Raw genomic sequence first — 24873 nt, 5'->3', positions numbered from 1 at the left:
CTGTATAAACATAAACAAAAGACTTTATTAATGCAGGTTATAAATTTTTCTACACTCGATATTATTTAATTTGTAGTATTAAAAACTTGATGCAAATATTTTTTAATTTTTTAACAAATTCGATATGATCTAATTAGAAGTTCTTATTACTTAATCTTAACCCTTAATATAATTTAAGATTAAATATTTATGTTAACAAATGATTATAAAAATTTTATAAGGACTTATTACAAAATTTACTAACTTTACGAAGATCAAGAAAATAATTAAGCATAAAAATATTTATTATATTTTTATAATTTTCAATAATAAATGAGTTATTTTTTAAAATTTAAAATTTGATATTAATAAAATTTCTCATAATAATATTATTATTTATTTATTAAATAGTATTCAGTAAATATTTATTTTAACTTCTTATAGAAGTGTAAATTACTTTATTTTTGTAAAATAACCTTTTAATTTTTAAAAAATTAAACTTTCGATGGTCTTATTTTACTATTTTGCTCCCATAGCCTAAGTATGTTTGACTGTAATGTATGTGTCCTGTAGTTCTTATGGATCTAATTTAAAGAAAGTATTGGACACCTGAAAATAAGAAAGAGAGAGGGAGAAAGAGATGGATAATGATTATAGTGAGAAGGGTAGTTTTTAGGAGAATGAAGAAGAAAGATGAATAATTGAAAGGTTTTAAGAGCAAGGATTAAAATATCCAACACGTGATAATCTTAAGGAATAAAATGAAATAAAATTATATATCATATCACATACGATGTCATTCTTGCCATATAATTAATCATATATGTTACTTAACGTGACATGTTAGTATTCTATTATTATCTATTGTCTAGGTCGAGGGACTTAAATGTCCGACTGATATGGAAGTTAGGGATTAATTTGATACTTTTAAAATTTTAGGATAAAATAAAATGAAAATATATATCATACCATATACAACGCCATTTTTGCCACGCAATTAATCACACATGTTACTTAACGTAACATGTTAACATTCTGTTATTATCTATTAACAATATCTAGGTCTAGAGACTTAAATGCCCGACGGAGATGAAAGTTAAGGACATGACATTTTTAAAATTTCAGAGACTAAAATGTCTGACACTTACTATTTCAAGTACCAAAACAAGGGTTTAGTCCAGTAAAAATTAAACTGGACTACTGTATGACGTTACTTAAACAACATGATAACTTTGAACTGAAAAGAAGAAGAAGAAAGAATAACAAAATGATAAATCTTACGTCCTAAAATTTAGTTCATGTCCCTTTTTGTATTTAATGCATAATAATACTTTTAAGCGAGTTTGATGCAACACAATATTAGAAAAAGAAATTGTAAAAGAGAAAGCAGTAGTAGAAAAAAGATATTGTACATGAATTAAAAAAGATATTTTATGTCAGTTCTACAACTAATGTAGAAACAGGCTATATAGAAAATCTAAAACTTTTTACATCTGTCTTTTATAATAACCGATGTAGAAAATATTCTTCTAGTCTTGTTCATATTTGTCAATGGCGTCAATATTTCTCTTCTCTGACAATTTAGTGTTTGTCTCAAGATTTAAAACACTATTTAAATTAAAAGTTATGTTTCTCTTCATCATGTTCATCGTTTCATCGGGTTTGTCATGTTTATTGTTTCATCGTTAAACTGCAATGTTCATCAATATCATTTAATAATAAGGAAGTAAACACAGAATGAAGTAAGATAAAACCATTGATATCCTTGTTCGTCAATATCGTTTAACAATAAGGAAGAAAACACAAAATGAAGTAAGATAAAACTATTGATATACCTATTCATTCATGTCATGTTTGCTCTTTGTTCCAAGAAGTTGTAGAAACTTAAGAAAAGTCCGTGTTTGTAATTTTTAAAATTTTGAAAGGGTATAACTTTCGATACAAAACTTTGATTTTTACAAATTATATACCTATTTTATATAACTTTTTGAGATTTATCAAATTCAAAATTCTAAAGATTTTCAAAATTTCCACTTCTACTAGAATGATGAAAACAAAAAAAGAAAACACTAAAAAATAGGGAAAAATGAGAAATGGAAAAAACATTGATATAAACGAGGTAAAATTTTATATTTTAAATTTTTTCCATGATCAATATGTTGCTCATGAATGAGATAAACCAACAATTGACAATATAATATGCCAAGCATGTTAGAGGATCAGAGGGAGGAATTGGAGAATGCTTTTACGATGGAAAAAGTGTCAAGTATGATAAGGGAGTGCAAATGGACAAGAGTTTGGATCTTGATAGATTCAATTTCATATTTGTAAAATTGTTTTGGGACTTAGTGAGGGGTGAGGTAATGCAAATGGTTGCTTTCTTAATTTGAATCACTCATTCCAAAGACAAAGAGTCCTAAGAGTTAAGTGAGTATAGACTTATCTCTTTATTATAGTGTCTTTATACAATTATTTCAAAGGTGATTGCAAATATAATACGGGGTGTGTTAATGAATGTAATAAATGAGCAACAATCAACATTTATATTAGGGAGAAACATGTTAAATCATATACTTGTTGTTAACGAGGTGATGAATTATGCTAAAAAGAGTAAAAAGAAGTGATTAGTATTGAAAGTAGATTATAAGAAAGCATATAATTTAGTGGATTGGAATATAAGTTATATATGTTAAGAAAGTTTAGCTTTAGAGAGAAGTGTATAATATAGATGTTGACTTGTATTTATGGTGGTCATTTATGATCTAATTAATGGGAGCCCAATGGAGGAAGTGACGAATGGTAGATGTCTCAAATAAGACGATCCTTTATCTTCTTCGTTATTTTTATTGGTGGTAAAGGTTTGGGAGAATTGATAAGGAGTGTCGTATCAAAATAACTTTTTTTGGGTCAAAGTTAACAATGGACTTAAAATTTTGTTGTTATAATTTGTAAGGTGATATTTTGATTATGGACAAAGCCACTAAGCGAAATTTGTAAACGACAATAATTTTTCTATGAAATTTTGAGTTTATATCCAGATTTAAAGTTAATCTTCATCAAAATTGTATAAGAACATTCTAGCATTTTTATAAAAAGAATATTTGTTTTATAAAATAATTATTTGAAAACATTTTAATTCAATCTAAACAAAATATTTAATTTAACAATGTTTAGGTGTATTAAAATTAAAATGACTTATTTTAAATTCTTAAAAATTATAGTTTATTATAAACAATATTTTAATAGAGAAAATTTTCTTTTAAATTGTAAAATAAATTGATATAAATATAGTGAGATATAATAAACATGTAAGTTGATTGTGTTTTGTTTCTTTATTGTACTAATTTCTATAAATATTGTATTATTCTTTTGTGCAACTTAGGTATTCAAGAGACCTTATTAATTTTCAATGGCTAAAAGTCATAATCCTTCCACACAAATGACTAGTAATAATGTAATATCTTATTTCTTCTACACTTTTAACTTGCTTAGCCTATCTAAGTAAAATATCATAACTAACATATCATAATTAAGTACAAATAGGAATTATCTGATACCTTCTATCATGTTTTAAAAAAGAATTGTTCAAAATAATTTGAGTTTAATATCCGAGTATATTATTTTATATTAATATTTATTTATATTATAAAAATATAATATTTATTAAAATGAAAAAGATTGATAAAGTGTTAAATAATTTTTAAATTAAATTAAATTTTATAAATTTAATTTATTTAATAAAAATTTTAATTTAACAATTGAATTTACAAAATTTATTGTCAATAAAAAGTTATTAATAAAAAAAATTAAAAAAAATCATTATCAATAAAAATTTGACATTTTGTCAAATAAAACAAAATACGTTAAATTTTTAAAGTAACTTTCTATAAAATTAAAAAAAAAAGAAACAAAAAGAAAAACATATTTCTTGAGCATCCTGTTAACTTATTGAAAAAGCAACATTGAAGATATGTTTAGAAGTCAAAAAATTGATAATTTTCTATTTTGAATTAAAAATTAAAAATAAATAAATAATTAATATATAAAATTTATATTAAATTTTTATTTTTGTTAGAAAATAAATTAAAAATAAAAATTTTATCTTTTTTCTATTACAATTTTATTTTTCTTTTATATTAAACTCTATTCACCACACATATCATAAAGAATTAATAAATAAGAAAATTTATTAAAACTCACAGTATAATTACATTAAAAATTATGATGAAAATGTTTTAATAATATTTTTTTTATAATCACTTCTTGTGAACAATTATTAATATTGGGTATTTTCTTAAACAAAAAATTTAAACCTTGTTCCACGTGCTCCTGTCAACATCACCGTCCACCCCACCCTATGTCTACAGTATTCTGCTGTATTGAGTTTTTGTATTATTTTAAAATTAGTATACCTTGTTCATTAAACAGTACCAGACATCTATTGCATATTTTATCAAAGCGTTTCTAATATTTTAATAATAAAAAATATCAAATTTAAAATTTAAAGTTGAATTTAAATAATAATTCTTAATAATAATAAAATTTTAATTAAAAAATTTATTATATTTTTATAATTTTTAATAATAAATGAGTTATTTTTAATATTTAAATTTAAATTTAAAAGTTGATGTTAATAAAATTACTCATAATATTATTATTTATTTATCAAATAGTATTAAGTAAATATTTATTTTAATTTTTTATATAAGTGTAAATTATTTAATTTTATAAAAGGACATTATTTTAATTATTTTAATAAAAATGATAATAAAAAATAAATTTAAAAAATTAAAATTAATAATTTTTCAAATAAGAAAAATATGTAATTTTATAAAGTTAAAAAAATAAATTGATTATTGTTTACACATCTATTTGATACTAAATTTTATTATCGATTTAATACTAAAGTTTATATGGTGAATTATTTTTTTAAAATAAAAATTTATTTAATTATAATCTTTTTGTTTGTATATTTTAAACAAAATTTTTTTTATAAACATTTTAAAATCTGACCATATTTGTAAGTAATTACAATTTAAAATTTTATCAACTATTTTTTTGTTTGTTTTACCTTTTGAATTTTTTTTCTAATTTTGTTAAGATAAAATTGATTATTAGTCAATTCAGTTTCCTATCTACTATTCATAAAAATTTCAAATATTAAAGATTTTAAAAATATGTTTGATATTATATTAGAATTTAGTTTTAAAAACATAAAGCTGTTTTAAAAATAGATCACAGGAAGCTGTTTTAGCCCTCCTCTGGTTTTAGGTTAATTCGTCTCTTACATATAGCTAATAGCCTTGTATCTCCCCTCACCCAAGACCACGCGTTACAAGTTGGGAACGTGCACGAAGAAAGGTATGTTTATGCTCTTTTTGATTTTTGGGGCAAAGGGGTGTTTCAAAATTGCGTTTAGGGAAGAGGTGTTTGATACCCGCAAGCTGAAAATTTAAAATAGATTGACAGTTTCTCAAGTACCAAAAGTTTGTTACTTTGTTGAGTTTAGTGAGTGTAGTTTTGCATGGAAAACTGCATCACAGTTTCAATTTCTTGTAAACTAATTATATGGGTAAAAATTTATCATAGACTGTAGAATGGTAGCTTTGGGGGAATCAAACCAAGTAAAGGTTTTATGTGGAGCTTTGTGGTTCGTTTGCTGGCCAACATTGTCATGCATTTGAATTTCATTGTTGATGTTTCTAAATCTTGATTTTGTTTTTATGTGTTTTTGCTCTTTCTTCTCTGCAAGTTATACAAGGCCTTTTAAACTTACAATGTATATCGGTTTTATTTCAATGAGTGTTGGTAACCTGAAAACTTTTGCTTCAAATGGAATGTTTGAAGTCTGAACTATATGGCAAGCTGTTTGTTCATGCCTTTCTTTTGTTTTCAGCATAGACGAAAAGGGGGAGAATTGAATACAATGAGTACTGTTCACGTTTGTCAATCATGTTATAAGCCAAGTCAATCTTTTGATTTGGAGAGAGGGAGAGCTTTAACAGGTGGATATTCAGTTGTTCAAATGAATTCGCGGAGTGCTTTGAGTGTGAGTGCGTGTCTTAATGTGGATGTTAATGCACCTAGTGCTAGGAAGATAGCATTGGAGAAAACTAAAGCTGTGATTGAGAATGAAGGGAAGTTTTTAGTGGGCACATATGCAAGAACACCGGTGGTGCTTGAGCGAGGAGAAGGTTGTAAGGTGTATGATGTTGAAGGGAGAGAATATTTAGATTTGAGTTCTGGGATTGCTGTCAATGCATTAGGGCATGGGGATGCAGACTGGTTGAAAGCTGTTATAGAGCAAGCTGGCACCCTCACTCATACCAGCAATATTTTCTACACAATACCTCAGGTTTGGGCATGCTATTGTTTTTCTGTTTGAGTTTTTACTTGTTTGTTATAAATTATTCAAACTTACATAATTTTGGCTTGTTTGGGATTTCTTTGATTTGTTTAGGTATGCTTAATTTTATAAATGCTTTCAAGAGAACTTGGTTTTCAATGTCAGGGTTGGATCATCGGAAGTGTGAATGGTTATTAAATTATGAGCTTTACTATATCCTCTTACTTTATGTTGCCTTGATCTGGTGTATGTCAACTCTTTGTTTTTTCTTCAATGCAGATTCTGGATTAATATTACCGAACTTATATTGACAAGGGAGAAGATTGAAATTTTTGTACCCTTAACTGTTGTTTTGAGAAAGGTATAGATGAGTCAGGATATTTAACAAAGTGAATACTAAGAAAATTTTAGACTTGATCATGGAACATGTTCTCTTTAAAGGTAATCTATCATAGCTTCTGAGAAAAGAAAATTTCCAGCATTGAAGACTTGTTTTATACTGAACCGTTCTCTCAACAAAGAGAAACTCAACTGTTGTTATCCAGGTTTACTAAACCTTAAAGTGCATTTTGTAATTCTATAAACTCTAGTTTTTCTAGAACTCTAGATAAGGCTTTTGTTGTTGTTTATAGTTGCTTCATTGTACTTTAGCTCATATCTTGTAACCGCATGTTGCGTCTGAACAGTGTTGCAGTATATCTTTATGTGTTTCTATAATTAGTCTGGATTGATGCAGGTAGAACTTGCAAAGCGTCTTGTGCATGCTTCTTTTGCTGATCGTGTATTTTTTACAAATTCTGGAACTGAGGCAAATGAAGCAGCTATTAAATTTGCAAGAAAGTACCAGAGACACACAACTACTGATGAGAAAGTTCCAGCAACAGAGTTTATGGCTTTCAGTAACTGCTTTCATGGAAGAACCTTGGGTGCACTTGCTTTGACAAGTAAAGTGCAATACAGAACACCTTTTGAACCTGTTATGCCTGGGGTGACCTTTGTAGAGTATGGAAATGCGCAGGCTGCAATAGAATTAATAAAGCAGTGCAACATTGCTGCAGTTTTTGTAGAACCCATCCAAGGGGAAGGCGGAATTTATAGTGCTACAAAAGAATTTCTACAGTCTCTGCGTAATGCTTGTGATGAAGCTGGGGCACTTCTTGTGTTTGATGAGGTATCCGCTATCTAACACTGATATGCAACAATATTTGTATAGTTGTTTGCAAATGCCTTGTGTTAGTTAATTTTTTGAAACAGAAATTTCCGTATGTAAAAGGCAAAGACACAATTAGTTTTCACTTTTAAATATTTTTTCAGTTGCATTAAGAAGCTTTGGAAAAGATTGTTTAATATCTTACTCAAAATAACATTGTCACTTGAAATGATTGGTTAGTTTAACTATGCCTTTTTATCATTGTTGGTTGATTGATTGAATGGTACAAAGCAGAATGAAATCATCTAATACTGTGACCTTATTGTAAATCTACTGAAATTTCTTATTTCATTGAATGACAAAGTATAGCTGTCCTATTTATAACATATATTTAATTATTCCATTTGGGTATTAATATTATTTCTATGATTTGTAGGTTCAATGTGGCTTAGGTAGATCAGGGTTTCTTTGGGCCCATGAGGCATATGGTGTCTTCCCAGATATGATGACCCTCGCAAAGCCTCTTGCTGGAGGCCTACCTATTGGAGCAGTCCTAGTGACTGAGAGAGTTGCTTCTGCTATAAACTATGGCGATCATGGAAGCACTTTCGCAGGAAATCCGCTTGTTTGCAATGCTGCTCTTGCTGTTTTGGATAAAATATCAAAACCTGATTTCTTGTCATCTGTAGCAAAGAAAGGCCTCTACTTCAAAGAACTACTTAAGCAGAAGTTAGGAGGGAACCGGCATGTGAAAGAAATCCGTGGTCTTGGGCTAATTGTAGGAATTGATTTAGATGTCTCCGCTGCACCCATGGTAGATGCATGCCGAAATTCTGGCCTTTTGGTATTAACTGCTGGAAAAGGAAACGTTGTCAGACTTGTTCCGCCATTGATCATAACAGAGAAGGAGCTTGAGCAAGCAGCTGACATTTTGTGCCAAACTTTAGATGTTCTTGATGAGAATAAATAAAGTGTAGCATAGCAATAACTGCAGGGTCTTCTCAGTTATCATTATCTATATTTATATAAACCATCTTTTGGTATATGTTAATTTTGAGCCTTCTTTCTCTCATAGAGTGATACGAGAAAACCTCTCATAGTCTGGATGTGGATGGACTGACTTTCTGGAAATATTGTTTTTGTGGTGCTCATGTAGGCGTTTTTACTTGAGTTTTTTTTTTTTTTTTTTTTTTTTAATTTAAAATGAAATTGTGTGGTTAACCATGTTTTTTTCCAGTATATTTATCTGCTTTTTTTTAGTAAATGCCTCTTAAAGTTATATTTTCTCAAATTTATGTCTTTGAATTTTAGTGCGATGTACTGTAAATTAAAATGAATATACTTTTATTTGTTCATACATAATAATAATAATAATAATAATTTTATTATTATTATTATTACCGGTGTCGTGAAGTTCTGTATTGATTAAAAAATGATTATTTTATAATGCATTAATGATGCAAGCAAAAGAGTTTTTGTTTGTGAAAATCAAGATTGGGATACTAGGTTCTTCGAAAAATGTTGTGTGATGTAAAGTTATCGCCATCTTTATAAACACACGTGTTTTGTTTTTCTTTCGGTCATTTACTGTTTACTAATCTATCAATCTATATTGCTGAAGTTTACAACTTGTAGCACGTTTATGAATCCACGTTATATGAAGATTCCATGAGAGCTTTTATTACGGGGAGATTCATATGTTGTTGACAGTGCATAGAGACAGAGACGTATCGATATAGTAAGTTTTATAAGTGCAAGTGATTAATGCTCGTGAGCAAATCAAAATGTAACATTTTTAAGTAGCCATGATTTTCATTCATGTCCTTATAGACAACAGGGATTGGTTTAGCAAGTTGCGTATGTTGGAAACTAGGTATGAAATGGGTTTGAATCTATAACTTTGAAGTCATTGTTTGACTCATCACAGTGACCATACTTGCCAAGGAGAACTCGTGGAGGACCAGAAGAAGAAAAAACCTATGTTGAGTACTATGAATATTTTTTATATTATTTTCTAATTAAAATTAGAGAAATAAAACTCATCAATAATATTCACGTTTTGAGAGGAATAATCTTCTACTGTTAATTGTGGAAATAGCTATAGTATTCGCTAAAAATAAATCAAAAATTTGATTTAAATAATTTACACATAAAAATATTAAAGATCAATCTTTCAAATGACATTGAATAAATAACCTGCAATATTATCTTGGCTTTGAATTTAAAATTTTGTATTTATCTTCTATTTCTATCATATGAAATGATTATCTTCTATTATTACTACATTCATGTTTTTCTTTTATCCTTAAAATATTTATTTATTTATTTAATAGTTTATTGAAATATACTACGCTTTTAGATGATGGAGCTTTCACCTTTTCAACCACCAATAAACTTCAATTTGAGTCAGGGGGACTTTGTGCTGTAGTGCGAAGGGAGAGGAAGATGCAAGTGTTGAAGATGAACACACTGCATGTTGTGCTGGGAGCAGTGTTGGTGGTGTTGATGCATGTATTCAAAGTGTTGGTGTTGAGGCCAAGATCACTGAGAGCAAAGCTTCAGAGGCAAGGGATTCATGGTCCTTCACCTCACTTCTACTTTGGCAACATCCCAGAAATGAAGACCCTTTTGCTTCAAGTTCAGTCAGCACCAACCATACAAGTCCAAGACAAACATGTTTCTATTTCTCATACATGGCCCTTCACTTTGTTCCCTCACGTCCAAAAGTGGATCCAAAAATATGGTCAGTTACTTTGTACTCTCTTATGAACATGTTGAGAAATCAATCAACAATCACTCACTGTTCTTTTTATTTAGTTCATGTGTGGTTTTTAATAAATTAAAACAGTACTTTTTAAAGAGTTTTCTGGCGATATTTTGATTATAAAATGTTATAAATGCAAAATGAAAGCACACACTTGATGTTTTCATTTGGGGGGTTTTGAGTTCTTTCATGTGTTCTGAGTTTATGAATTTAGTTTGGTGATGGTCTATTATGAACTCATTTGTGTTCTTTGATCTGATAAAGTTGACAGAGATGTTCTATGGGTAGACCCAATTTCAGATTCCATAGCATTGTGATTTAGATTCAGATGCCAAATTTGAAATGGTTTCAGTAGTGGCATTCTCAATTTTAGGCAGAAAGAATCGGATTCTCAATTCTCAAGAGAAGAAATTTGTCATCGCTGTAACTTTCTTTATGAGAATGGGTGGAATGGTGTTTTGTGTTCCAATGACAAGTTGACACTTGCAATAATCAAAGTCATAGGAAAAATTGATACTTTGCAGGAAGTGCTGATAAGGGTTGATATAATACTAAATGGAAAGTTTAGTCTCCCAAGAATTGAGTGTAAGTTGAGGTGATTTTATAGTCCAAAATTTAATTTCTATTAGATACATGCAGGGCCCATATACTTGTTTTCTTCTGGGAATATACAGTGGCTAATGGTGGCAGATATAGAGATGGTGAAGGAGGTCATCATGCACACATCTTTGAACCTAGGGAAGCCTACATATCTATCCAAAGATTTGGGGCCACTCTTGGGCCAAGGTATATTGTCATCAAGTGGGCCAATTTGGGCACATCAGAGGAAGATAATTGCTCCTGAACTATACCTTGATAAGGTGAAGGTAAGTGTATTATGCTCTACCCTGTCCTGCACAAAAGAAATGGAATACTTCAGAGAGAAAAAGTTAGTATGCTGAAGTATTTTAATCTTGAAAACTATTCTACAAGAGCCAAACGACAGGCGTATAAGCAGTAGTAATGATATTGCTGTCACATGCAACTGCTTGTTTCTTGAACTGATAATTATCTCTTGCTGTAAATCATGTTGAAAAGAATAGTGAATGTATTAACATTGATCAACCTGATATTGCCTAAACATTGAATTTAGTAGCAATCTAATAATTTTTTTGCTGTAAATCATGTGAAGGCAATGGTTAATCTGATAGTTGAATCAACAAATATAATACTAAGGTCTTGGGAGACTAGACTTGATAGTGAGGGAGGAGTTTTAGAGATTAAAATTGATGAAGATCTCCGAAGTTTGTCAGCTGACATAATCACCAGAGCTTGTTTTGGGAGCAATTATAGTGAAGGGAAAGAAATATTCTCAATGCTTAGAGACCTTCAAAAACTCTTGTCCAAGATACATGCTGGAATTCCAGGCTATCGGTATGTGTGAACGTTTTTTTTTTTTTTTCATGAATTGTGAGAGATGTAATGCGCATGTTCTCCACTGTAATGTTTTCCTTTTGCTTGTATCTTTATCATATATTTGTATATTATGTTTTTGTTAGTGATGCTACTAATATGAAAAATGGTGTCATAATCTGTTTTAGATTCTTGCCAAACAAAAGCAACAGACAGATGTGGAGATTGGAGAAAGAGATACACTCAAAGATATTAAAGATTGTAAGACAACGCCAGGAGGAAACTCATGAGCAGGATCTTTTACAAATGATACTTGAGGGTGCAAAGAATTGCAAGAGTAGTGATGGCCTATTTTCAAATTCCATCTCACGTGAAAGGTTTGTGATAGATAATTGCAAAAATATATTCTTTGCTGGACATGAGACTACTGCAATCACAGCATCATGGTGCTTAATGCTGTTAGCTGTACACCAAGATTGGCAAGATCGTGCTCGTGCTGAGGTGCTTGAAGTTTGTGGAAACGGTGCTCCAGATGCAAGTATGCTTAAGAGCATGAAAACGGTATGCTATACAGAGTATGTGCTAAAGCTAAGTGTTTCCATGAAATACATTGAAGTTATTTCCCCTGGATTAATTATATTGATTTTGGACATAGAAAATGACATGGAAAATCTAATTCCATAAAATTTTTGTTGGAAACATTGTACAAATAACATTCAATGTATTTCATACTGTTTTTGTGTAAGTTAAAAAGAGGGTCTGTAATTGTAGAAATTTCATTACAAATTCATTACGATATTATCCTGTTTCAATTCACCGTGATCTCCTTGAAAAGAAGAAACAAATCGAGAGATCACTGTGTCATGGTATATCTAATGGTTTTGTCAAAAGGATTTTATATACAATTTCCTTGCTCAAGATTTTGTTGGCCTAAAATGGATAATACATGCAAAAAAGAGTTGAAAACAAGAAGCAACATAGATAAATTAAAAGAGGCCTTTCTGAATTCAACATATGTATGTCTTAGTCATGAATATAATAGAATTGTAGTAAATCATTTCAAAGGTTTATAAGCATTCTTACCTTGTATAAAAATGTTACATTTGCAGTTAACCATGGTGATTCAAGAGACTTTAAGGCTTTATTCACCAGCAGCATTTTCTGTTAGAACAGCTTTCCAAGATGTTAGTTTAAAGGGTATCCTAATTCCAAAAGGAATGAATATTCAGATTCCAATTCCATTACTGCATCAAGATCCTGAATTCTGGGGTCCTGATGCTCACATATTCAATCCAGGAAGATTTGAAAATGGGGTGCTTGAGGCATGCAAGGTACCAGGAGCTTATTTACCATTTGGAGTAGGCGCACGGGTCTGCGTTGGACAGCATTTAGCCATGACAGAACTGAAGGTGATTTTATCTCTCATTCTGATGAAGTTTCAACTCTCTCTCTCACCAAGTTACTGCCATGCACCTGCTTTCCATTTGGTTATAGAACCTGGCCATGGAGTAGTTCTTAAGATGACAAGAATGTAACTAAAAGGGTTCTTCCCTTGTTAGTTGGAGTCCCTTTTTGTTTTTGTGCTTGGGAATTATGGGATGGTTGACATAATCTTGCAAATGAATGATGAAAACATGCAGGAAATGTTTTGTGCTTGCTAAATGGGATGGTTGACACAGTGTATGTTTGGATTTACGTTAGAAGATCAGTAAATGTGGATTTAACGTATGAGTTACAATAAATAAACGTAGATAATCATGTGACAATTGTTTTTCTTGCTAATGAATGATGAAAAGATTAAAACATGGAGGAAAGAACTTGAAGTGACAAATATTTTGAGTGACAAGTTTTGAAATCTTAAAGTAACAGATGATATGAGATGTTGGGAGTAAGAAATATAGATATAATCTGTTCAGAATGTAAACATCCAGCCAAAGCTTGTTGCCTCAAGTGATAAGAAACTTGTTCCTCGAAAGTAAGGTCTTGGATTTGATTTTTGTGATTAAGAAAAATAGGTCCTAAGAGTTTTATACTCTACTTGATTTGTATTACTTGAAGCTTAATGTAACTTTTTGTTATCAAGGGTTTCATTGAAAACATCAAAATGGGTCACTGCACAATTTTGTATTTTGAAAGAAACTGTTAAGGGATGATAGTAAAAAAATGAATACTAGTAATACCTTTTTGTAATACAGGCTTAATTATTGGTTAAAATTTATTAGAAACTATAAAATTTATATTAGTTTAAACTCTTTTTTATTCTTAATTTTATTTTTTTGGTATTTCTATAATTTTTAATAAATTTTAGCTAATAGATAAAAATGTGTTGCTAGCATTTTTCTTTCATAGATACTCCTAATACAATAGCTTTTTGATATGATTGTCATGTTATGCGGCCATTTTAATATTCATATTCTTTTACAAAATTATACTTTTTGATAAGATTTTATTTATATAAATATTAGATGTTACATTTCACAAAATATTAATAAATTTTTTTCCTCTATCCACTCTTACAGCTTATTTCATTTTAAGGATAACACAGTAAAATATAATTAAAATAATTTTGAATATTGATTTTAATTGTTAATATTTTAATTATTTTTAGGTTAATTTTTGAATTAAAATATACATATTTTAATATGACAATCAAACATTTAATCTTTTAAAAATGATAAGGGTTAAAAAAAAAACAAAACTAAAACTATATTAATTAATTTAAAATACATATTCGACTAAAACATTAGACAAAAACCTTCGGTGAAACATATACCTTCTAATTTATGATACCAATGGTATGTAAACATTATTTATTTTTATAATGCATGGTACATCAGCATATGGACCAGATTTCTCAATTATCCACATTTCAAATTCCTGTGTTTGCAAATTGTCTTTTTCACTGATGATGAATACTTTAGATACCCTTCCATTCTTGTTCTTGGTAACTGTTGTTTGTTCTAACAATGATTTAACATCACTTATAAAATAGGTTTGTCCGATTAACTCCACTAAACATAGGATTTGTGATTTAAATTTTAATCATGTTTGGACCAGCTTTTTAAGTATAAAATATAAATTTAAACTCATTAAATTTTAGATGTATAATCTGTGTTACTGGAATTTTTAATGTATACCTGAGGTGGTGATAATTGGTACAATCTGGATGCCATCAATTCGACTCCAAGTGGTCATAATTGGTCCCATCCAATATGAAATATTATTTCTCCAAAACGGAGCCAAATCTTCTCACCATCCAAACAAAATTTCTAGTTTCCATGGATTTGCAATAACAAATTTATAAATAATTTAAAGTAAAACTATATATTTAATCTTAGAGTTGACACACATCTATGAATTAATTTCTATACTTACAAATATTATATTTTAGTCTCTGTCATTAATCGTGTTAATAATGTTATAATGATAAAAATTAAAACATAATAAAATACTCGTATAAGAACTAAAATATATATTTTTTTTAAGTATAAAGACTAATTTATAATTAAGTGATAACTATAAGGAGTAAAACTATATTTAAACAGAAATTTAATTTTTTTTTGTAAATTTGTTTAAAAAAAATAAAAATGAGAATCCATGAATGTCATCAAAGGTTCATAGTATTGTGAAATTTTATGAATCTCTTCCATTTGCTTTGGATTGATGCCAGAAGCAGCCATGTCCAGAGCTGTGACATTGTGGCCAGCTGCTGATTTAAGCTGATTTGCCACCTTATACCAACACCATGCACCATGAAGGCCTCCATGGATCAACACATATTTATTAGTACATATGTAGTGTTTTATTACTGAAAAAGAAAATGAAAAGACCTTTAAATTTATTATACATGGTAGTAAACATTCTTTATTTTCATGGTGCATATTACATGAAACTTTAGAGATTAATATTTGTAAGCAATCTCTAATAATTCGGAGCTAAGGTCTTTTGGATTGGAGAACATCACCATACGATCTGAATCTACCATTTTCACCTCAGCATATGGACCTGTTTTCTCAATTATCCACTTTTGAAAATCCGCATTTACCAAATTGTCTTTTTCACTGATGATGAAGACTTTAGATACCCTTCCATTGTTCTTGTTGGTAACAGCTGTTTGTTCTGCCAATAGTTTAACATCATTTGCAAAGGGAGGTAAAGGCCTCACCAAAGATAAAGCAAGCGTCAAATCCTGCATGAATAATTGGGTTTAATTTGGCTTCAATAATAAGTAAACCTACATTGTACATATATACAAAAGATATAGTTTATAAGAATTATAATCTTTTAACTAATAAATTATGATGACCCTTGATACATGCTAACTCACAATTCTTCCTCTTTTAACTCATAAATTTTTATTTTTACATTTAAAACTAAATATGTATCTTTTATGTGATTATATACACCATTCACAGTTAAAATCAGGTTTGATTCGGATTAAAACCAAATATGAAATAAAATAAAGATATAGACAAAAATCAAATTGTACTGTAGGAAAGATATAGACAAAAATTCATTTGAAAATGTAATTACCTCAGGTGGTGATAATTGGTACAATCTGGATGTTAAGAATTCGATTCCAAGCGATGAGAGGATGGGAGGATTGTTGGACGTCCCATTAAATATGAAATATTGAATGTTTAAAATGGAGCCCAATCTTCTACTTTGCTACACGATCCAAGCAAAAATTCCTCAAATTGTCTATATTCACAGTACTAATTTAATAAAGTGTTTTGACATTTATACCATATAAAAAAGTAGTGCTTTAATGGATTCAAATGACAAATAACAAAAGATGAAAGCCGTTTTCAAGCACTTTTGTGTGCTACATTCATTCTAGCTACAGTTTCACAGTCACAATTTAAATTAAATAAGGTTCAGATTGGTATGCTCCCTTTATATATATATATATATATATATGATCACTTTTTCATTAGAGGAGTCTTATATATATATATATATATATATATATATTAAATAAATAAATAAAATTAATTTAAAAACAAAAACATAATATAATTATTTTAAAAAACTTAAAAAAATAAATGTAAATAATCCAAATTAAATAAATTTAAAAGTACAGTTAAATCTCAAACAAATTAATTTTTAAAAATATCTTTTAAATTTTGTTAAAAGAACATTTTGAAGAGTTTATATAAAATTTACAAAATAACTTGGAACTCTTATAAGCTTCTTTTAACTTAATTAATTTTTTATATATATTTTATCAAAATAAGCATTTTTTAATTTATCATAATAACTTTTATTATCAAAATTATGACATGAAATTTTATATAAAAAATTATGAAATAAGTTCATAATCAATTAAATTATTTATCTAAACATACCAAAATTAAACTAACTAGTCCAAACTAAGTTGAAGCAAACATGCAGCTAGTGGGTATTGATTATTAGATGTAAATATAGTGAGAAAAAGTACCTCTTTAAGAAAAGCTAGGTAAGTGAAGTTTTGAGAGACAACAACCCCAGTGACAAAAACTCCAACAGAGATTTTCTGAGGGTACTTTTCCATAGCAATAGACACAGATAGCCCACCAAGACTATGACCCACCAAAATCACCTTTTCATTTGGAGGAAGAGAGGCAATGGATTTCATCAAGGGTTCATGGTACTCTGAAATTGAATGAATCTCTTGCATTTGCTTTGGATTAATACCAGAAGCAGCCATGTCTAGAGTTGTGACATTATGACCAGCTAATTTCAGCTGATTAGCCACTTTGTACCAACACCATGCACCATGAATGGCTCCATGGACCAGCACAAAGTGCTTCCCATTAACACAATGGATCAGTGAGACAAAGAATAGGACAAGGACCACCAAAATGTGCCTCTCCTTTTTCAACATCTTCAAAATTTTGGCCTTCTCTTTCCTTAATTTGTTGATGGTTTTTGCTAGAAATACCGAGTCTTGGTCTTTTTATACACATATGTCTACTAAAATACGTTATTTTTCCCTAGAATAATTAATTGTTTAATTATATATTTGTTGACTTCATAAATAATTTATTTACTATATATATATATATATATATATGTATATATGTATATAATGCAATGTAATATAATATAATATACCCTCTGCAGCACGGGATGAAAAAAAAATAAAAGGAGTAGGTACTTGTACATAACTAGCTCATGATGAAAGTCAAGCCATACAAAGCTAATTTCAAAATTTGAGTAAAATGCACTCATTTCTCACAAGGTGAAGGAGCCTTCTTAGGTCATCTAGTATGTTATATAAGTTTTCCAATCCACTATGCATTAGGTGCAATTACTTTTCAGTGTAATAGTAATTATTTCTATTACTGATATCAGGATTATAGATTTTGGAATCACATCCTGTATCAATTTTATTTGCACGCTATACATTTTATTAACATTTAAATTATATCTGAAACTTCTTGTGATCATAGACTTCATTTATGTCACATCTTAAAATTTCTCTCTTCTTCATGATGTTTTCTTTTTCAGTGATGTTTTGAATCGTGGTTGCAGCGATTGTTTTTGTTGTTACATAAGGTAAAGTTTTGAAAGATGAAAGTAGGTTTCTGAATCGTGGTTCCAGCGATGATTTGTTGTAACACAAGACTTTTGGAAAACAAGTTAGTTGTTGGAAACTTATAATCTAATTTATATCAGACTTTGGTTACTTTCAAACTTATTTATTAAATAAATTAAGTTGAATTTATTTATTTAATGACAAAAGTTTAACTTTAAATTGTTTTTAAAAATAAACTTCATCATTCTATTTGGATAAAAATGAAAATAAGGGAAGAGAAATTAAAGAGAATAAAATAAACATAGAATGATATTCCTGATAGAACTATAGATTATCTGGTCCTGTATATGCAGTAGTTCTAAGTTAGTTATTTTGGATAAAACTTATTAGTTATTTTTTAGTTCTGTTTATTTTATTTACTAATTAAAATTAGAATTATATTTAATATATCATAAATCATGGAAGTGAAATTTCAATCTTCATTGAAAACTAACATCTAAATGTTATCTAATTATTGTTTTGTGCGTAATCATTCTATTGAATTGATTTATGTTCATATCATTAATTTGTTTCCCAAAGAACCCATTTGCAGACAGCAAAATCTCTTGTAGCGATTAATTTATAGGAAGATGCAGCATCCCTATAAAGTCAATCCTTTAAAGAAGTATTATATAGAGTGTATGTCTATTGATTTATACAAAAGTTATTCGTGGGACTTCAGAAGGTACGCTTCGAGTTATTTGAATATTGTAAACCAAAGAAAAGGTTAGAATTTAATTTTTTTTATAATAGTTAGCATGATTTTTAATCTACAGACTGTTTGGAAAAATCCAATAATCAATCTAAATCAAGATTATGACCACCTCCAAGTGCAAAGTACTTGTTTTAAGCTTCAGGATGAAAACAATCTGCAAAAAAAAAAAAAGTCCAAACAAAGAGCGATAAGAACAGAAAAAAATACACATATTTTCTCACAAGACGTATGGTGGGTATAATGCTGATATGAAACAAAGTTGTATATTCCTAAGAAGTAGGATATAATAAGTCCGTTCATTATTAGAGTGCATAACTTGAAACTTTCAAATATGATGAGAAGCATCTAGCTTTATGCAAAAGTCAATGCACCAGTTCCAACATGCTGCAACAAAATCGATTTGGGAATGATTTGGGAATATACTGAAGTGACAAGGTGTTGTGATTGAAAGAGTTCTCGTAGTCACTCACAGACTTGGGGCAAATAAAGCAAAAAATCCAAAAAGCACTAGTTAACTTCATCAAAAGATACCAAGATCGCACTTTGCAATGTAAAGTGACGCTCCTTGAAGCAGATTTGACATATGAGTGCATAAGTCTTGGTGAAGTAGGTGTGAGTGGAGCAAAGAAGGACCTATGACAAAAGAAGGCATTTATGTTGAACCATAACAAAGGTGAACCCGAGAATCTGTTGCAGGTGTCCCCAATGGGCCGATAGAAATGAAGTCACCACCTAAAGGAGGAGGAGGATCAAAATTACGCTTATAGAAAGGCACATTAAGCAACATCCTAGGACATTCTGTGGCTTAAGCAAGTAGAAGAAAGTTGGGGGCAAATGCTGAAAACAGTCAGAATTGGGTTGGAAGGGAGCTCATCAGAACCAGTTCCTGAGGAGACATCATTTTGGAAGTGAAGAAGAAGAAGAAATCATGAGTGCATAGGGTAAAGAGAAGGCTAGGACAACTAAGCAAAAAGAAGGAGTAGGTTTCATAAAAGGGGACCTTAAAAGAAGAGGGTATTAAATAGAATAAGGACATTTAATGGAGCGAATTAAAACGGGCAAAGTTTTTTTAGGCACTATCTAAGAAAGTAAACGCGTCTAATAAAGACAAGGGTAAGTTTTTTTACAAAATTCTACCTCAAGCATTTAATATAGAGACCAAAGTTTTCCAATAGAAAATGTGCATGGGAAATTCAAATTTTCAAAAAAGAAAAGGGCACACTCAAGGGCAACCATGCATATGAAAATTAATTTAAGAGCACATGGAGTAAATTGTTCGGAACAACAACCCAATAGTCAATCTAAACCAAGATTACGACCTGACCCAGGTGCAAAGTAATTGTTTGAAACCTTAGGATAAAAGCAAATTGCAAGAAAAGTCCAAACGAAGAGCCATAGGAAATGAAAAAAAATACACAGATTCCTTCACAAAATGTATGACAGGTATAATGCAGATCCAAAGCACTGTATGTGAAGTTGTATATTTCTAAAGAGTAGAATATACACCAGTTGTAGTAACATGCAACAAAATGGATGTTAGTTGCCTAAGGAGAAATGTTTGCTTCACTCTCAGAGTAGCATGTTTTAATTAAAACTTGAAAATTGTCACTTTTATCTAAACAAAAGTACTCTTATTTTTGTATTTATGTAATAAATATAAGCTTATTTTGTATCCCTTTATTTATTATAAATAGAATCACCAACAAAAGTATCAAGTCAACAATCGATTTCACTTAATAACATTCACTCTGCTCATTTGTTTTAAATGCTTTGAGTTCCATCATTTCTTCTTTCTCTATATTTTTTAAGCTTACGAATCCTCTTATCCTTTTCATCCAATTTTATCCCAAAACGGAGACTATACATTACAATAATATGATGTGATCCAAGTTGTATACTCAAATGTTGAAGTTAAACAACAAGTTGAAGTGAAGTGTCAAATGCGTTTTAGTATTGACCAAAATAATTTCTAGTAAACAAAATTTAAATAACCCGTTTCAAACTTAAAGAAATCAGTATTGAGAAAAAATCAAGTAAGATGTGGAAATAAATAATATATTGGAATGGATGGAAATTGAATCACTACACTCCTAATGTATTCACTACTTAAAATTTAGGTTTTGTTTTACAAAATTTCTTGCAAAAATTATTAAATATTTATAAAAAATGTTATTTATGAATTTTGCAGCATATATTATTTTCTACATTAAAAGCCTTGAATAATTTTTTTGTTACAATAATTTTTATTATTTAATTTTTTGGAAGAGCCAAAATTATTCACAAGATGCAATCATTTAGATTTAAAGTTGAAGGGAAAAAAGTATTTAAAAACTTACTTTTACTTGACATTTTTTGTTTCTACTCTTGTGTGTCTCCTATTGCAGTAAATAAAACAAAGTCAAATAGTTATAGTACATATAAGAGTTTATGAGATGACAAATTTTTAATAAAGAGTTTAGTCTAAAATAAATTCACAACACATATAATAAAAGATAACATGTCCATACATGATTTTTTCTGATAAATAAAATTTAAAGATACAGAAGAAGACTACAAATTTATGTTATAAACTATTGTATGACTAAAATTAAATTAAAATAATTATTTTAAAAAAATTCACATTACACAAATTTAAGATAATGTGACTATATATAAACACTCATGGCTTATATAACATTTAAAGATGATGTAAATTATATGTTAATATTGTAAATGTTCAATGAATAAAATGAGAGTTAATTTTTTTTTTATTTAACAAGTTGATCATTTAATTAATTAAAAGTAAATATGATTTTTGTTTTTGAAAGTGGATTCACATTTCGTGACACATAATGTAACGTGGGTACTGATACACCTTTGCGATTATATAAAATGTAAAAGTAAAAAAATTACACATTAATAATAAAAATTATTGTCCTATGTATTAAATATACAAAATAACTATACAAAACAACAACAAAAAATTGAATCATAAACACATGTAATTAATTAAAAATTCAAACCTTATGTCTTAATCATAACAAGATTTAACTATCAATTAAAATCTGACATATAGTAAAGCAACCATAACTATTATTAGAAATATGTAGTAATTTATTACTGAAAAAAAAATGAAAATACTCCTTTAAATTTATGATACATGGTAGTAAACATTCTTTATTTTCATGATGCACATTACATTAAAATTTAAAGATTAATATTTGTAAGCAATCTCTAATAGTTCGGAGCTAAGCTCTTTTGGATTGGAGAACATCACCATATGATCTGAATCTACCATTTTCACTTGAGCATATGGACCTGTTTTCTCAATTATCCACTTTTGAAAATCCTCGTTTATCAAATTGTCTTTTTCACTGATGATGAAGACTTTAGATACCCTTCCATTCTTCTTGTTTGTAACAGCTGTTTGTTCTGCCAATAATTTAACATCATTTGCAAAGGGAGGTAAAGGTCTCACCAAAGATAAACCAAGCGTCAAATCCTGCATGAATGAATAATTAGGTTTAATTTGCTTCAATAATAAGTAAAGCTCTTTGTTAATCCTGGAGGAACACTACACTGTACATATATACAAAAAATAAAGTATATAAAAAATAAAATAAGTGTATGTTAGAAAAATTAAAAAAGTTAATCAAGTGTCTACGGTTTTATTTGAATTGTAACATTTTACTTTTCAAATTATGGCTTTTCGGATTGCTCAAATGACTCTGGATCAAAGACAGTGTCTAGTATAGTAAAACTCTTCGCAAAAAAGAGAGTAGGAGTCAAATTTTTTACATTATTTTTGTCTAGGATTTAATATGTTTGTAGTCTTTACATTTATATGAAATTCTGACTATAGATATTTGTTAAATTGATTTTAGTTTCAATTTTTTTTTTATAAATTCATCACTTTTGATCCCTAATAATAATGTGAATAACTAAGAGGTTGTTATGTACTACTTTTTGAGGGTTACATCATCATTAGAGACTAAAAGTAATAAATTTATAAAAATTCAAATTAAAACAAAATAATTAAAGAGATTAAAATTGAAATTTCAAAAATATAAAAATAAAAAAGGTATTTAAGTTTTTCTAATTTAATACCGGTGGAAGAGGAAATATAAGACATGATAATATATATTACTTTCACATAGTTGAGATCCGAGTGTGATCATCTAATAATAAGGGACCTTTAGCCAATCTTAAATAATTGCTTCATCATAATTATAATCTATTTATACTAAATGTATCACGGTTATATATTAAGAATTATATTCTTTAAAAAAGAAATTATGATGACCTTGATATATTCTAACTCACAATTCTTCCTCTTTTAATTCATGAAATTTTTATTTTTACATTTAAAACTAAATATGTATCTTCTTGCGTGATTATATACACCATGCACAGTTAAAATCAAAATATGTAACATAGGGAAAGCAATGGATTCAAATTAATTTGAAAATGTAATTACCTGAGATGGTGATAATTGGTATAATCTGGATGTTAAGAATTGCACTCCAAGCGATGAGAGGATGGGAGGATTGTTGGTTCCATTAAATATGAAATATTGAATGTCTAAAATGGAGCCCAATCTTCTTCTTCGCTGCACGATTGAAGCAAAAATTTCTCAAATTGTCCATATTCACAATACTATTTTAATAAAGTGTTTCGATATGTTTATACCATATAAAAAGTAGTGCTTTAATGGATTCAAATGACAAATAACAAAAGATGAAAGTCGTTTCAAGCAGTTTTGTGTGCTACGTTCATTCTAACTACAGTTTCTCAAACACAATTTAAATTCAATAGGGTAGATTGGTATGCTTCCTTTCGGTTTGAATCGATATATATATTTATATATAATTTTAAATAAACAAATATAATTAATTTAAAAACAAAAACATAATATAATTATTTTAAAAAACTAAATTGTAAATAATCCAAAGTTAAAAAAGTTAAAAATACAGTTAAACCTCAAACAAATTAATTTTTAAAAATATCTTTTAAAGTTTTCTAAAAGCACATTTTGAAGAGTTTATATAAAATTTACAAAATAAGTTAGAACTCTTATAAGCTTCTTTTAACTTAATTAATTAATTTATATATATATATATATATATATATATTTTTATCAAAATAAGGATTTTTTAATTTATTCTAATAATTTTTATGATCAAAATAATGACATGAATTTTATATAAAAAATTGTTAAATAAGTGCATAATTAATTAAACTATTTATCTAAATATACCAAAATTAAACAAACTACTTGTCCAAACTAAGTTGAAGCAAACATGCAGCTAGTGGGTATTGATTATCAGATGTAAATATGGGACTAGAGAGAAAAGTACCTCTTTAAGAAAAGCTTGGTAAGTGAAGTTTTGAGAGACAACAACCCCAGTGACAAAAACTCCAACAGAGATTTTCTGAGGGTATTTTTCCATAGCAATAGACACAGATAGCCCACCAAGACTATGACCAACCAAAATCACCTTTTCATTTGGAGGAAGAGAGGCAATGAATTTCATCAAGGGTTCATGGTACTCTGAAATTGAATGAATCTCTTGCATTTGCTTTGGATTGATGCCAGAAGCAGCCATGTCTAGAGTTGTGACATTATGACCAGCTAATTTCAACTGATTAGCCACTTTGTACCAACACCATGCACCATGAATGGCTCCATGGACCAGCACAAAGTGCTTCCCATTAACACAATGGACCAGTGTGACAAAGAATAAGATAAGGACCACCAAAGTGTGCCTCTCCCTTTTCAACATCTTCAAATTTTTGGCCTTGTCTTTCCTTATTTTGTTGATAATTTTTGCTAGAAATACCGAGTCTTGGTCTTTTTATACACATATGTCTACTTAAATACGTTATTTTTCCCTAGAATAATTAATTGTTTAATTATATATTTGTTGACTTCATAAATAATTTATTTACTATATATATATATATATATATATATATATATATATAATGC

The 24873-nt window shown here is 28.8% G+C and overlaps 4 protein-coding genes across 4 annotated transcripts; 2 read left to right on the top strand and 2 right to left on the bottom strand.

Moving 5' to 3' along the window:
• Nucleotides 1–5216: 5216 nt before the first annotated feature.
• LOC113849973 (acetylornithine aminotransferase, mitochondrial) lies at nucleotides 5217–8623 on the top strand. The gene is made up of 4 exons (XM_027480257.1): nucleotides 5217–5340; nucleotides 5876–6334; nucleotides 7062–7496; nucleotides 7912–8623. Exons 2-4 carry the CDS (start codon nucleotides 5906–5908, stop codon nucleotides 8443–8445), a joined length of 1398 nt encoding a protein of 465 aa, XP_027336058.1. The 5' UTR covers nucleotides 5217–5340; nucleotides 5876–5905; the 3' UTR covers nucleotides 8446–8623.
• Nucleotides 8624–9920: 1297 nt separating this feature from the next.
• LOC113850800 (cytochrome P450 714C2-like) lies at nucleotides 9921–13166 on the top strand. The gene is made up of 5 exons (XM_027481336.1): nucleotides 9921–10218; nucleotides 10879–11105; nucleotides 11411–11652; nucleotides 11820–12192; nucleotides 12741–13166. Exons 1-5 carry the CDS (start codon nucleotides 9921–9923, stop codon nucleotides 13164–13166), a joined length of 1566 nt encoding a protein of 521 aa, XP_027337137.1.
• Nucleotides 13167–15532: 2366 nt separating this feature from the next.
• On the bottom strand, nucleotides 15533–19692 carry LOC113850799 (methylesterase 3-like). The gene is made up of 7 exons (XM_027481335.1): nucleotides 19585–19692; nucleotides 19437–19538; nucleotides 19032–19059; nucleotides 17477–17544; nucleotides 17072–17416; nucleotides 16165–16299; nucleotides 15533–15820 (listed from the first exon to the last, which is right to left on the bottom strand). Exons 1-7 carry the CDS (start codon nucleotides 19690–19692, stop codon nucleotides 15533–15535), a joined length of 1074 nt encoding a protein of 357 aa, XP_027337136.1.
• A 2406-nt stretch (nucleotides 19693–22098) lies between these two features.
• Nucleotides 22099–24667, bottom strand: LOC113851494 (salicylic acid-binding protein 2-like). Its single transcript, XM_027481991.1, has 3 exons — nucleotides 24242–24667; nucleotides 23362–23493; nucleotides 22099–22386 (listed from the first exon to the last, which is right to left on the bottom strand). Exons 1-3 carry the CDS (start codon nucleotides 24665–24667, stop codon nucleotides 22099–22101), a joined length of 846 nt encoding a protein of 281 aa, XP_027337792.1.
• Nucleotides 24668–24873: the final 206 nt, after the last annotated feature.

The sequence above is a fragment of the Abrus precatorius genome, unplaced genomic scaffold (assembly GCF_003935025.1).
Source record: "Abrus precatorius isolate BTA unplaced genomic scaffold, Abrus_2018 Scaffold9, whole genome shotgun sequence".
NCBI lineage: Eukaryota > Viridiplantae > Streptophyta > Magnoliopsida > Fabales > Fabaceae > Abrus > Abrus precatorius.
The sequence above is the reverse complement of the archived record's forward strand: the minus strand, read 5'-3'. Positions and strand labels throughout refer to the sequence as shown.

Coding starts and splice junctions, on each gene's coding strand:
- LOC113849973 (XM_027480257.1), top strand. CDS start 5,906: ATGAGTACTGTTCACGTTTGTCAATCATGTTATAAGCCAAGTCAATCT. Junction 6,335..7,061: donor TTTTCTACACAATACCTCAG/GTTTGGGCATGC, acceptor GGATTGATGCAG/GTAGAACTTGCAAAGCGTCT. Junction 7,497..7,911: donor CACTTCTTGTGTTTGATGAG/GTATCCGCTATC, acceptor TATGATTTGTAG/GTTCAATGTGGCTTAGGTAG.
- LOC113851494 (XM_027481991.1), bottom strand. CDS start 24,667: ATGTTGAAAAGGGAGAGGCACACTTTGGTGGTCCTTATCTTATTCTTT. Junction 23,494..24,241: donor ACCAAGCTTTTCTTAAAGAG/GTACTTTTCTCT, acceptor TCAATCGTGCAG/CGAAGAAGAAGATTGGGCTC. Junction 22,387..23,361: donor ACCAATTATCACCATCTCAG/GTAATTACATTT, acceptor TCATTCATGCAG/GATTTGACGCTTGGTTTATC.
- LOC113850800 (XM_027481336.1), top strand. CDS start 9,921: ATGCAAGTGTTGAAGATGAACACACTGCATGTTGTGCTGGGAGCAGTG. Junction 10,219..10,878: donor AAAGTGGATCCAAAAATATG/GTCAGTTACTTT, acceptor AGATACATGCAG/GGCCCATATACTTGTTTTCT. Junction 12,193..12,740: donor TGCTTAAGAGCATGAAAACG/GTATGCTATACA, acceptor TTACATTTGCAG/TTAACCATGGTGATTCAAGA.
- LOC113850799 (XM_027481335.1), bottom strand. CDS start 19,692: ATGTTGCTTAATGTGCCTTTCTATAAGCGTAATTTTGATCCTCCTCCT. Junction 19,060..19,436: donor CATTGCAAAGTGCGATCTTG/GTATCTTTTGAT, acceptor TTTTTTTTGCAG/ATTGTTTTCATCCTGAAGCT. Junction 17,417..17,476: donor TGTTGAAAAAGGAGAGGCAC/ATTTTGGTGGTC, acceptor AATGGGAAGCAC/TTTGTGCTGGTCCATGGAGC.